Here is a 12,552-nt window from a genome sequence, read left to right on the forward strand (position 1 = left end):
TTATCGCCATGTATGGATGAAAATTGTCTATCAACATCTTATAAATTACTGAAATTAAAATGTGACGAGTTTAAATTATAAATTTAAGATTCTTTAGAATCCTAAAATATGTTTAACATGAGAAATTGAATTCATAACTAAAGTGAAAATAGCAGTGATTTTCAATATTCGCTCTATGTAACTCATGAGATTGAGAATTGAATTCATAACCGAAGTGAAAATAGCACTGATTTTCGATATTCGCTGCGAGTTGGGAATTGAATTTTCATTTTAGAAGTCCTATAAATAGTTGTTTATAGGAAGAGAGTTATAAATCAAGGTGAAGAAAGATACATAATTCAGTATTTCTTAACTTTTCCTCATCAAATTCTCTCTATCTTTTTGACAAATATAATTATACACTCGTAACAAGGCAGGGGGAAAACTGAAGCATAGCGGCAAGTGTTTTCTCATCATATACAAATTTCTGGCTTGTTCTTCCTCTGGTAAGCGAATGAGAGATTCAAGAGATCATTGTAATAGCTACTCACTCTTCATCATCTTCAAGGCCTGGTATGTATTCCAGACTGACGTCAAATACCACAGGACTACTTGGAGCTACCCTTGGCCTTCCTGGAGCTGATGTTAGGCCTTTTGGGAATGCCAACTACAGGACCACAAACATCGAAAAAGAATTATAACGTGATGTTACTCTCTTGAACAATCGGTTGGATATTATAATAGTCCAAGTCCACCGTTAGTAAATATTGTTGCTTTGGCTTCGCCATCAGCCTCACGGTTTTAAAATGAGTCTACTAAGGAGAGGTTTCCACACCCTTATAAAGAATGTTTCGTTCCCCTCTCCAACCGATATGGAATCTCACAATCCACCCCCTTGGAGGCCTAGCGCCCTCACTGGTACATTGCTCAGTGTTTGACTTTGATACCATTTGTAACCAGCCCAAGCCCACCGTTAGCAAATATTGTCCGTTTTGGCCTGTTACGTATTGCCATCAACTTCATAATTTTAAAACGCGTTTACTAATGAGAGGTTTCGACACTCTTATAAAAATTGCTTCATTATCCTTCCAATCGACGTGGGATCTCAGACATCCTACTTTCTTTGGTCCAATTGTCCACTTTCCTTTTCCAGTTGATTATCTCGTTCTACCCCATATTGCAATATATTTCTGCTTCTATTTTTCTTGAATTTCAATTTCTAGGTATCATTCCAAACAGTCAAATTAATTTTACAAGACTGCAATCATTAGCTCCTACGTTCCTAGTAGTTTTAATGGGTTGAGGTGTTTTAGGAGGAAAATAAGTCGAAAAAACTCCGAGAGGAAATAGAGAAAACACATCTTACAGATCCAGGAATGTACAGTCGACGCTTCCCACCAACTTTCATGCTTAAAATCCCTTCATCAAGTCCTTTGATCACCTGTTTTATTCTATTGTTTCAAAAAACAGTAATAAACTCATGAACCCAAAGGACTAGAAAAGAAAAGGCACTTAAACCACTTACCTGACCAGATCCAACGCGAAAAATGTAAAGCTGCTTCTTCTCAAGTGAACTATATAAAATGGAAGGCAGATTAATATTTTAAGGTCAAGTCAATTGATAGCGTCCACATAATGCATTCGGCTTAACCTGTCAAAAATTTGTCCAGATGGAACCATTGCAACATAATTTGCGGCCACCTGCGTGTAAATCATCATAACGGTTAGAAATTGAGGTAAAAGCCAAAATTCTTGAACTTTTTTCACTGTTTACTCACAAATTCATTTCAACCTGGATAAATAATTGTCTACTGACGGGTTAATACAAGTTACTAAAGAAAACAGAACAAATAACAGACCTGAAATCCAACAGGTGGACTGGGGCCTCCACCAACTTTGATGTCCTTGTACTGCAAACCAGACTCAGTCGTGATCATAGGAACCTTCATCAACAATAAGAATTCCAAAAGTCATTGTTTAGGTGGATCTGCAAATGAGAAAGTTAGTCTTAAATATACAAGTGCAGCCTCAACTTTAAGAAATTGAAGTTGTTTGGTGAAATTTTAAATGATATATATATATATTTTCAATATCTATGAGTATCTAAGTAGTCACGCATGCACCTCAGATAATTACCTGACCTTCCCATATTTTGTTGCCAAAGAAACTCGTATAATATCGAATCCTAGATAGATGGTTGTCATATGTTAAACCCACTCCTGTAAACCATTTATTGTTACATTTCCCCTTATTGATCACCAGGTCAGCCCAGAGTGGTTAGAATAATATAAAATGTTGTTAGACATGAATGTTTAAATGAACTAATAAAAATGTCAAAGTTGTCCATCAAGATTTAAGTGTCCAACTCTAACAATGTATCCCCCATAAGAATCAGCTTTAAGCATCGAAGAAAAGTTAGAACTAAGAGATGCAGGACAAAGAAAAAAAAAAAAAAAATAGAATTAGGAGTGGTATTGGGTCAAAGAAACTAGAGTATCAAGATAATACAAAAAGTAGGAAGAGAATAGGAGAAAGGTTTACGAAGAGACGAGAAGATACCGGGCGGAGAACTCACGAACTTAATTGATATACAATCCAAGTTAATGAAAGGACATGTAACCTCACCATACATTTTCAAGTTCTTTCTCACAGGCATCGTCACATAATCTTGGCTTGTCTTCTGGAGGCAGGCCAGCTGCCTTGGCATTTAGAACATGTATAACGAGACTTGACATTCCACAAACTAAACCAATCATTTCTCTTCTTCTAGTCAAATTGAGTTCCTTCCCATACTCTTTCATCCGCCATTCTTTTGCATTGATATTGGCATTCAAGCAGCGCACAACAAGAGGTCGTATTTTATCACGTGAAATTCTTTGGTGTATTCCAGAAGCTGAACCTGACTCGTGCAACAAGATGAGCATCGAAGAGATGAATCTCAAAGTATAAGGTTAAAATGTTCAAGTACAGATTGAAAATATAAGTTATGCATGTGCACTTCATCAAACATTAAATTAGTGCATAGTCTACATTCCGAAACAATGTGCCCTTCCCCTAGTGATAATTTAATAAATAAAAACAAGTATTTAACTCTTCTAAGTGTGCCCATTTGAATATAGCTCAATGGCACAAAGCATGTATCTTCGATCAAAAGGTCAGACTCGATGACAGAACTCAAAAATAAAAAAAAGAACTCTTCCAAGTGTAATCTGACGTTTCTCTACTTACGACTCTCTTTGCAGCTGACTTCCAAACATGTGAAAAGATGAAAGTTTTGATGTTTTTCAGTTGAAAAAGAAGCAGATCCAGATACAATCCTAGAAAAAAAGTTCAATGTGGAGTTTTTAAATTACAATCCTTTCAAGTGATATAACATTTTCCACGATCCACAGTTCCACATTGGATAAGAATCTAAGTTGGATATTTTGAAGAAGGAAACTAAGTTTGAATATCTGATGACCGATTTCATCAATTTCCACAACCTCATGGCTCAAATAGAGATAATGTCCTGTACTAGTTTTTATCTATGCAAAGTAATATTTTCCTCAGATGAAAAGAATACTTCAAAGACGGATATCTGCACGGAGCACTTACAATTCAAGACCAATTTGATATGCTAAGTTAATACCAGTCGTTGGTTTATATACAAATTTGGTTATGTCAGGAACAGAAGAGTGCTGCCTATATTTCTAAATTTTTGCAGAATGTTAAATCTACATCTTATTATTGACAAGACAGATTGTTCATTAAACAGTTAATAAGAAATCGATTGAGTTGTTTCTCACACAACCAAATGTCTCACTGGCATAGGAATATGAACAAAAGATAACATTTCGATAATATACAGATATAAATTTGTCCAAGCTTAGGAAAAATGATTGTCATAATCACTAGGAACTTTCACAAGTTAAATGGATGGAAGAACCTGAAGACAAGTTGAAAGAGGGCAAATATACAAGTTATTAAGATACCATAGTATATGGAATTCAAGATTAATCCAGTCATATATTGAATTCAAGATTAATCCAGTCATTTTGATGCTTGAAATAACGTTCATTCTATCTCTTATTTTTCTTCCCATGTCCCCAACAATTATGTGAATTCAATTTCATCAGCGTAATCTAAAATGTCAGTTTCGTCAGGATTGCTAAACTCATAAAATATATGCATATAATGTTAGATAAAACCTGTTTTACCGTTTTTCTTATTCACACGATTTCAGAAAATCGTGAGTTTGACCATTTGACAAATCACGTCGAATGGATCACCCGAGTTTTAGAAGGAAGTGGCACAGATTTAGTTGGCCACTCTCCAGCCAATTTTAGAATTCCTTTTTACTTTAAATAGGAAGATTTATTCACAAAATAAAACAACCTCAACGCAGTCAAATTCAGAGTTATTTTTTCTCTCTCCCTTTTGTTACGCATTTTCTGAATCTCCTCTCACCGAAATTCTGTGAAAACCAACAAGTGGTATCAGAGCCAAGTTGAAGATCGGTGTATATCATTGCAGAGGAGCCAACCTATCAACAAACAAGTTGAATAGCTCAAGTGGTTAGAGCTTTGACCAAATATCCCACAGGTCTCAGGTTCGAGTAGAAGAAAATGCAAAGTGTAAAAACACACACATCGTGGGGCCCATCTCGGGCCGGCTCACTCTCTCCTCCACGTCCTCGCCGTGTGCCGACATCTCCATCACCGCCGCCACGAAGAGGCCGACGCCGTGATGACGGGCGTCAAGTTATCGTTGAGCGAGTGATCAGGGAGACAACGACTGCCGTCGTTCAGTATCCAATATTGACAAAGTCCAATTATAACGAATGGATCTTGTTGATGCGCGTCAACCTACAGGCGCAAGGGTTATGGCATGCTGTTGAGCCAGAGGAAGGAGAAACGATTGAGTACCGTGAGGATCGGTTGGCGTTTGCCGCCATATTACGATCTGTGCCCCCAGAGATGCTGGCATCTCTCTCCACCAAGCGCACCGCGCAATCGGCCTGGGAGGGAATCAAATCCCGTCGGGTCGCGGTGTACAGCGAGTGCGGGAATCCAACATCGAGCAGTTGCGGAAGGAGCTCTCGGAGATCCACTTTAAGGACGGTGAATCCGTCGATGATTTTTCAATGCGGATCACGGGGCTCGCCAACAACATCACCACACTCGGTGGCAGCATCAGCGAAACAGAAATCGTGAAGAAGATGCTGCAGGTTGTCCCTGATCACCTCGAGCAAGTTGCGATTTCAATCGAGACATTGCTTGACGTGAACGACCTAACGGTAGAAGAGGTGACCGGAAGACTGCGTAACGTCGAGCAGCGGAAGAAAAATACCATTTCAGCTGTCGACAAGGGGGGTCGTCTACTCCTCACAGAGGAGGAATGGTTTGCACGTCTAAAGCTCCGTGACAACACCGGCCAGAGCAACGGGTCCTCCTCCAGCCGCAAAGACGGTAAGAAGCCATGGATCTCCCACGGGCGCATGCGCGGGAAAGATGGGAATCAAAAGAAGGAGTCGACCAATGGCAGGCCAATCTGCTCGAACTGTGGGAAGAGAGGACACCTAAGCAGGAACTGCTGGAGCAAGCTTAGGAACAAGGAGAAGGCCGAAAAGGCCCATGTGGCTCAATCCGAGGAGGACGAGCCAGCTCTCTTCATGGTAAGTGCATGTGTGCCCACTCTCGATTCCAAATCCACGGAAATGGAGGTAATCAACAACGATGTTGAACTCGAGAAAGAGCTTCAGCTGGGCGTAGCAAAGGTGGCACCAGCTAGGGAGCCAATTCAACTGGAGGAGGAGCGAGTGTTCGCTCAGATCAGCGAGCGGGACGAGCAACACAAGGACCGGCGATGGATCCTAGACACAGGGGCAACAAACCATATGACCGGGGCTAGATCTGCATTCTCCGAACTCGACTCGGGGATCCGCGGGACGGTGAAATTCGGCGACGGATCCATCGTAGAGATCGAAGGACGCGGCACCATCCTATTCGCCAGCAAGGGAGGCGAGCATCGCAAGCTGACCGACGTCTACTTCATCCCGAGGCTCAAGGCTAACCTTGTGAGCCTGGGTCAACTCGATGAGACAGGCTGTTTCATCTCCATCGAGCGCGGACTACTCAAAATTTGCGATAATCAACGACGGCTGCTCACACAGGCAAGGCGCACGACAAACCGTCTTTACATCCTGGAGTTAGAGATAGAGCAACCTGTCAGTCTCTCGGCCAAGATCGAAGAGGTATCTTGGAGGTGGCACGCAAGGTACGGGCATTTAAACTTTCCTGCTCTAGAAAAACTACAGAAGGAGGAGTTAGTGCACGGTTTGCCAGCAATCAAAGGTGTGAACAAGCTGTGCGACGGGTGCCTCATCGGCAAACAGAGGCGCACACCCTTTCCGTCTCGAACATCCTATCGAGCCGATGAGCCGTTGGAGCTTGTACACGGCGATATCTGCGGGCCCATCAAGCCGGCGACCCCAGGCGGTAAGAGTCTCTTCCTCCTGTTAGTCGATGACAAAAGCCGCTTCATGTGGCTGACCCTGCTGCAAGCGAAAAGTGAGGCGGCAGAGGCGGTTAAGTGCATTAAAGCGCGAGCGGAGGCCGAATGTGAGAAGAAGATGCGAGTGCTGCGCACAGACCGAGGCGGAGAATTCACCTCGACAAGTTTCGGTAAGTATTGTGACGAAATCGGCATACAACGGCACCTAACGGCGCCCTACTCCCCCCAACAGAACGGAGTGGTGGAGCGCCGGAATCAGACCATCGTCGGGACAGCAAGGTCATTGTTGGTGACGGCCGGGATGCCTGGGAGATTCTGGGGAGAGGCAGTAATGACGGCCGTATATCTCCTCAATCGGTCACCAACCCGAAGCCTTGACGGGAAGACACCATATGAGGCCTGGTACAACAAAAAACCAGCGGTACATCATTTTCGCGTGTTCGGCTGCGTTGCTTACATGAAGGTAACACGTCCCCACCTCGCCAAGCTCGATCCTAGGGGGCTGAAGGTCGTTTTTATCGGCTATGAACCCGGGAGCAAGGCGTACAGACTATATGATCCTGTAGGGGGGCGAGCTCACGTGTCTCGCGACGTCGTCTTCGATGAAAGCACCTTCTGGCAGTGGAATGACGTGATCGAGGCAGACCATAATCCAAATCAATTCACGGTGGAGTACCTCGTCACTGAGCCGGAAGAAGGAGGAGCCCAGCATCAGCAGCCGTCACCGCCGCCAGCAGGTGCAACCCCTGAACCAGTGGAATTCGCAACACCACGGACTGCGGATTCGACGCTGGATGCTGATCACGATACTGATCTGGAGGCCAGGTACCGGAGGATGGACGACCTAGTAGGAGGAGGTGAACCACCTGGACTGGCAGTGCGCGAGCTCGAAGAAGTGGCCGAACTACATGCCATCAGTGCAGATGAACCGAACACCTTCGCCGAAGCAGAAAAGAACCCGTGCTGGCTGAAGGCAATGCAGGAGGAGATGACATCCATCACCGAAAATCAGACGTGGAGTCTGGAGGATATGCCGCCGGGACACCAAGCCATAGGGCTCAAATGGGTCTTCAAACTGAAGCGCAACGAAAAAGGAGAGGTTGTGAAACACAAGGCCCGTCTGGTAGCGAAGGGCTACGTCCAGAAGCAAGGAGTGGACTTCGAAGAGGTATTTGCGCCAGTGGCAAGGTTAGAATCCGTTCGTTTCTTACTTGCAATTGCAGCACATTACTCTTGGGAGGTTCACCATATGGACGTAAAGTCTGCTTTCCTTAACGGAGAGCTGAAGGAGACTGTTTATGTCCGACAGCCACCTGGCTTCCTGGATAACAACAACCCCAATAAAGTATTGCGCCTGCACAAGGCACTCTACGGGCTTCGACAAGCTCCACGAGCCTGGAACGCGAAGCTCGACAGTACCTTACTGTCACTGAAATTCAAACGTTGCGCCTCTGAGCATGGCATGTACACGCACGGCCATGACAAGAAGCGACTAATCGTGGGAGTGTACGTCGACGACCTCATAATCACTGGAGGTGACATGGAAGTCCTCGGAAGGTTCAAGAAGGAGATGTCGAAAAACTTCGAGATGAGCGATCTCGGCGTGCTCAGCTACTATCTCGGCATCGAAGTGCAACAGAATTCTACCGGCATCTCCATCTGCCAAAGTGCATACGCAAAGAAGCTGCTGGACACAACTGGACTTGTGGACAGTAATCCTACAAGGACGCCAATGGAGGCCCGACTCCAACTAAGGAAGGCTGGCACTACGACGACAGTCGACTCCACCAATTACCGCAGCATTGTCGGGAGTCTACGCTATCTGGTAAACTCTCGTCCTGATCTTGCTTATTCTGTTGGATATGTGAGCCGGTTTATGGAAGCACCTAGGGAGGAGCATTTAGCGGCTGTCAAGCGCATCCTGCGCTATGTAGCCGGAACCAGAGGCTGGGGTATAAGATACTGCGCAGGGAGCGGAAAGGAGAAACTCAAGCTAGTTGGCTACAGTGATAGTGACATGGCCGGTGACGTTGATGATCGTAAGAGCACTAGCGGAATGATCTACTTTCTCTCAGGCGGCGCAATCTGCTGGCAATCAACAAAACAGAAGGTAGTTGCTTTGTCTTCATGTGAAGCAGAATACATCGCCGCTTCGATGGCAGCAACACAAGGGATCTGGCTAGCGCGACTAATGGAAGAACTCATCGGGAGAGAAAGTGATCCACCAATGCTATACGTAGACAACAAAGCTACGATCTCCCTGATCAAAAATCCAGTTTTGCATGAACGAAGCAAGCACATAGAAATCAGATTCCACTACATTCGAGAATGTGCAGATCGAGGGCTCATCAAAATTGATTACATCCGAACAGAGGAACAACTTGGAGACATCTTCACCAAGTCCCTGGCGCGGGTGAAATTTGAAGAACTACGCTCAAAGATCGGAGTTCAAATAGTAAGGTAGATATACTACAGGTTTTAGGAGGAGATTGTTAGATAAAACCTGTTTTACCGTTTTTCTTATTCACACGATTTCAGAAAATCGTGAGTTTGACCATTTGACAAATCACGTCGAATGGATCACCCGAGTTTTAGAAGGAAGTGGCACAGATTTAGTTGGCCACTCTCCAGCCAATTTTAGAATTCCTTTTTACTTTAAATAGGAAGATTTATTCACAAAATAAAACAACCTCAACGCAGTCAAATTCAGAGTTATTTTTTCTCTCTCCCTTTTGTTACGCATTTTCTGAATCTCCTCTCACCGAAATTCTGTGAAAACCAACATATAATATGTTCCTGCCCACATGGTTTAATCATCGTAGATAACATATCGTGTTTTTTCCTCCGGGGTCACCATGTAAAATCGACATTTTATTCAGCATTTTTTCAAACATTAGAAAATTTTGCTATCTTTAAACTTTAGGTAGTGTGAAGTGTTGGATGATGAAAGTCGGTGCTAATTTAGTGAATGATTATGGGTTTATAAGTGAGGAATACTAACTCCATTGGATTGAGGCCTTTTGGGAAAGCCCAAAGCAAAGCCACGAGAGCTTATGCTCAAAGTGGACAATATCATACCATTGTGGAGAGTCATGTCTAACGAATAGTTCAAAGATGATATCAATAAGAATATCAACAAGAAAGCAACGCCAAATTCTAAATTCTAAACGAAGATTAAAAGATCCAGAGCCCACATTTATCGATTCTTCCCCAAAACAGAACATGAGAAGACGAGACAAAATCAGTGGACTAAAACAGTGAATCAAGAGATGGAACAGAAGTAAAACTGTGATTAAAATGAAAATCGAGATTGTAGAGATGAAGAATCAAAAGGAAAAAGGAAAAGGAATTATTACCAAGCGGGAGCAACATTGAGGAGGCGGAAGACGCCATGGAAAATTGAGAGCAAGGTGTTGGCACAGTTGGGAAACGGATAACGAAATCTTGAACCTTCGGTTTAAATAGCTGCCGAGTTGGCATCCCCATGTGGCTTCTATAAATATTTTAGATTGGGTGATCTTTAAATTACATTTCAATTCCTCTAATTATCTTATTTTTTTCAACTTAAAAAAAAAAATAATAATTATCTTATTCATATGTGTCATAGGGTGGGCGAACGTCTTGAGCCACTTTCTTTGAAATAGGTTTTTCATAGGTCTTTCAAGGATAATATCGAACGACATGGGTGTGTAGGTATTGCGTCCAACCTATGTATCGGAAGTTGATATATGCACCCGCTATCCGATATGGAATCTATAAATGACATGGTATGGACATGGGAGAGTTCATACCCCAATGAGAACCCAGATTGATAGATGTTCGGGATATCCCAACGAGATGAGTAATACATGGATCAGTCTTAGTAGACACGTTCGAACAAGCTAAGATGGTCGAGCTATCTTAAGATATAAGATGATACCATGATACATGGTTGTGTAGTTGGGAACTAAGATGATGAACGAGATGTAACGTTGCACATGAGAGACCTTGACCTAAAGTAGAGGCAAGGTTGAGCCGAATGACTCGTAATTAGTGGAGAGGCAAGTAAAACAACTTTATTATTTATTATTATTTTACAAAAATGAAAACTTAAGAACGAGTGGGACGAACCAGACAATGGCAATTCCGGTTCAGTGAAGAGTCGGTTTTGTTGGACCAAAAAGCTAAAAACCGTGTAGAACGAACGATTACGGTGGAACACGAGTGATTCTGTTATCTTCAATCTATCTCAACTCAACACAAATTCTAAATTCTTTTCTGCAACATTCTTGCTTGGGCTTGGCTTGGATTGATCACTCATGGCTGTCCAAACCCACGTTTATACCGGATTAGCTTTGGCTTCAACTCCTTCTTCTTCGTTTCAACCCTCTTCTTCCAAGCCCGCTACCCTCTGTGCCGCCACAAAGCTCTTAAGAACGTCCTTCCTTAATGGCGGAGGTATTGTTTGCTTTTCTCGTTGATTACCGCTCTTCGTTTGGTTGGTCTGAAGTAAGTGAGAAATTTGAATTGAATTGTCCTTGGTGAATAGTTTATTTTGATTTTGCGTTCTTCGAGTTTAGGAGTGTTTGTGTAATGATTATTGAGCATCTGGGTGCCTGAGAAAAGTGGGTGTTGAGCTTTGCAGGGTATAGCATTGTGTGGTGGTGTGATTATTAGTTGGCTGTCCTGCAATTTGAGCATTTTGATTTTATGTGGATCTGTTGTAATTACGCTTTTGCCTTTTCCCAATCATTTGGACCTGCTTTTGGTGATTGAAGAATTCCTTGTTCTTATTGCCTTACTAATTTTTTTGTTAGATTTTGGAATTTGTGTTTACTTTGTTGGATTAATATTGAAAATTTTCCCGGAACTTCTTTGGTGCCCACTGATCCTTGGCCCCTTTATGCTCATCAATTTGAATTGGGATTACCACTTGCTTCTACAACTTATTCGTGGTCACAAAACTTGTCAGTTATTTAACTTTTAGCATCTTAATTACATGATCTCAAAGATATTTGAAAGACGGTCTCAACGTCGACATAAGATATAGAAGATAGTTCAATGAAATATATTTCTTTTTTCAATAGATCTATTTTTTCTTCCAGTGGGAAACAAATTTTCGATGAGTGAATGAAAAATGTAGAAAGCGGAAGAAGAGGAAACCTCATGCCGAAGAAGACTACAACGAGTTTTTCCAATTTGCCAAAATATCATTGAAGCAACAATTACTAAAAGGAGAGTATATTTACATCAACATAAAGCTATCATGAACGCCTATCAAGAATTTTATGTGGGAAAAATTCATGGTTTAAATTGTCAATGCCTAGTCCCCCACTTAGTGGGAAGCTGCATTTTCTACCAATTGATTAGATGAGAGCCTCCCACCTTATCTGTGCCTTCCCAGAGGAAATCTTTGAAAAGTTTCTTGACAGAACGCATAGCCTTGTCGGGCATATCAAAGAGAGAGACATAGAATAAATGGAGAGGTTATGTTGCATGTATGATCGTCAGACCATCACCTTCTATGACTATTAGGTCTAAAAAATCTTCTTCCTGGGTAAAACCTGTAGATCCATCCCCCAAATGCATACAGAAAATCTACTGTTGATGTTCGATTACAAGAGAGAGAAGATTCTTGAGTATTCGATTAACATCTTTGTGCCGTTTGTCGAACTGACTTCACTTATCAAGTCAATATGCTATGGTGGAGGGTGGATGGATTGAACAAATTTTAGGAATCAAAGAGAGGAAAAAAAAATAATTATGTTAATGACCATGACATGTCATTTAGAGGAGTATAGATCCCAATGTGGAAGGATCAAAGATCACGTCTGGGATCATAATGGTGAAGATGTTGTGCTATGAAAGGTGTGATCCTAGGATCAACTGAGCTAACAAGTTGACAGGAAGTAAAAGAACGCTGTGTATTTGCTTAAAATTAATCATATACATCTAACCATTTCACGATCCATAAGTACTTCAACCCTCGAGAAATGCTTGGGAAGGCTATCTAGGACCCTCCACTTCAAGGAAGTGGCTGTGTTCTTTTGGTAGGCTAGTTCTCCTTTTTTTTTTTTTTTTTTTTTTTTTTTTTTTTTTTTT

General features: G+C 42.2%; 2 protein-coding genes across 3 annotated transcripts in view; one reads left to right on the forward strand and one right to left on the reverse strand.

Moving 5' to 3' along the window:
• Nucleotides 1-250: 250 nt before the first annotated feature.
• On the reverse strand, nt 251-9,951 carry LOC111480071 (peptidyl-prolyl cis-trans isomerase FKBP16-3, chloroplastic). Its single transcript, XM_023125018.1, has 7 exons — nt 9,828-9,951; nt 2,610-2,878; nt 1,839-1,922; nt 1,631-1,680; nt 1,505-1,553; nt 1,346-1,420; nt 251-646 (listed from the first exon to the last, which is right to left on the reverse strand). The coding sequence occupies exons 1-7, from the start codon at nt 9,949-9,951 to the stop codon at nt 527-529; spliced, it is 771 nt and encodes a 256-aa protein (XP_022980786.1). The 3' UTR covers nt 251-526.
• A 704-nt stretch (nt 9,952-10,655) lies between these two features.
• LOC111479163 (membrane-associated 30 kDa protein, chloroplastic-like) overlaps nt 10,656-12,552 on the forward strand; it is an 8,211-nt gene continuing 6,314 nt past the window's right edge. The window contains exon 1 of one of the 2 annotated variants that reach the window (XM_023123678.1): nt 10,656-10,908. In XM_023123678.1, coding sequence (XP_022979446.1) covers nt 10,770-10,908 — 139 coding nt within the window. In that variant the 5' untranslated portion in view covers nt 10,656-10,769. The remainder of the gene's footprint in view (nt 10,909-12,552) is intronic. The other variant, XM_023123679.1, reaches the window with a different exon arrangement.

The sequence above is a fragment of the Cucurbita maxima genome, unplaced genomic scaffold (assembly GCF_002738345.1).
Source record: "Cucurbita maxima cultivar Rimu unplaced genomic scaffold, Cmax_1.0 Cma_Scf00005, whole genome shotgun sequence".
Taxonomy (NCBI): domain Eukaryota; kingdom Viridiplantae; phylum Streptophyta; class Magnoliopsida; order Cucurbitales; family Cucurbitaceae; genus Cucurbita; species Cucurbita maxima.

What these genes read in the sequence shown, in the direction of transcription:
- LOC111480071 (XM_023125018.1), bottom strand. Translation starts at nt 9,951, where the DNA reads ATGCCAACTCGGCAGCTATTTAAACCGAAGGTTCAAGATTTCGTTATC. An exon ending in CTCAATGTTGCTCCCGCTTG is followed by an intron (nt 2,879 to 9,827) that starts GTAATAATTCCT and finishes TGCACGAGTCAG; the next exon opens with GTTCAGCTTCTGGAATACAC. An exon ending in GACTGTACATTCCTGGATCT is followed by an intron (nt 647 to 1,345) that starts GTAAGATGTGTT and finishes GTGGTCCTGTAG; the next exon opens with TTGGCATTCCCAAAAGGCCT.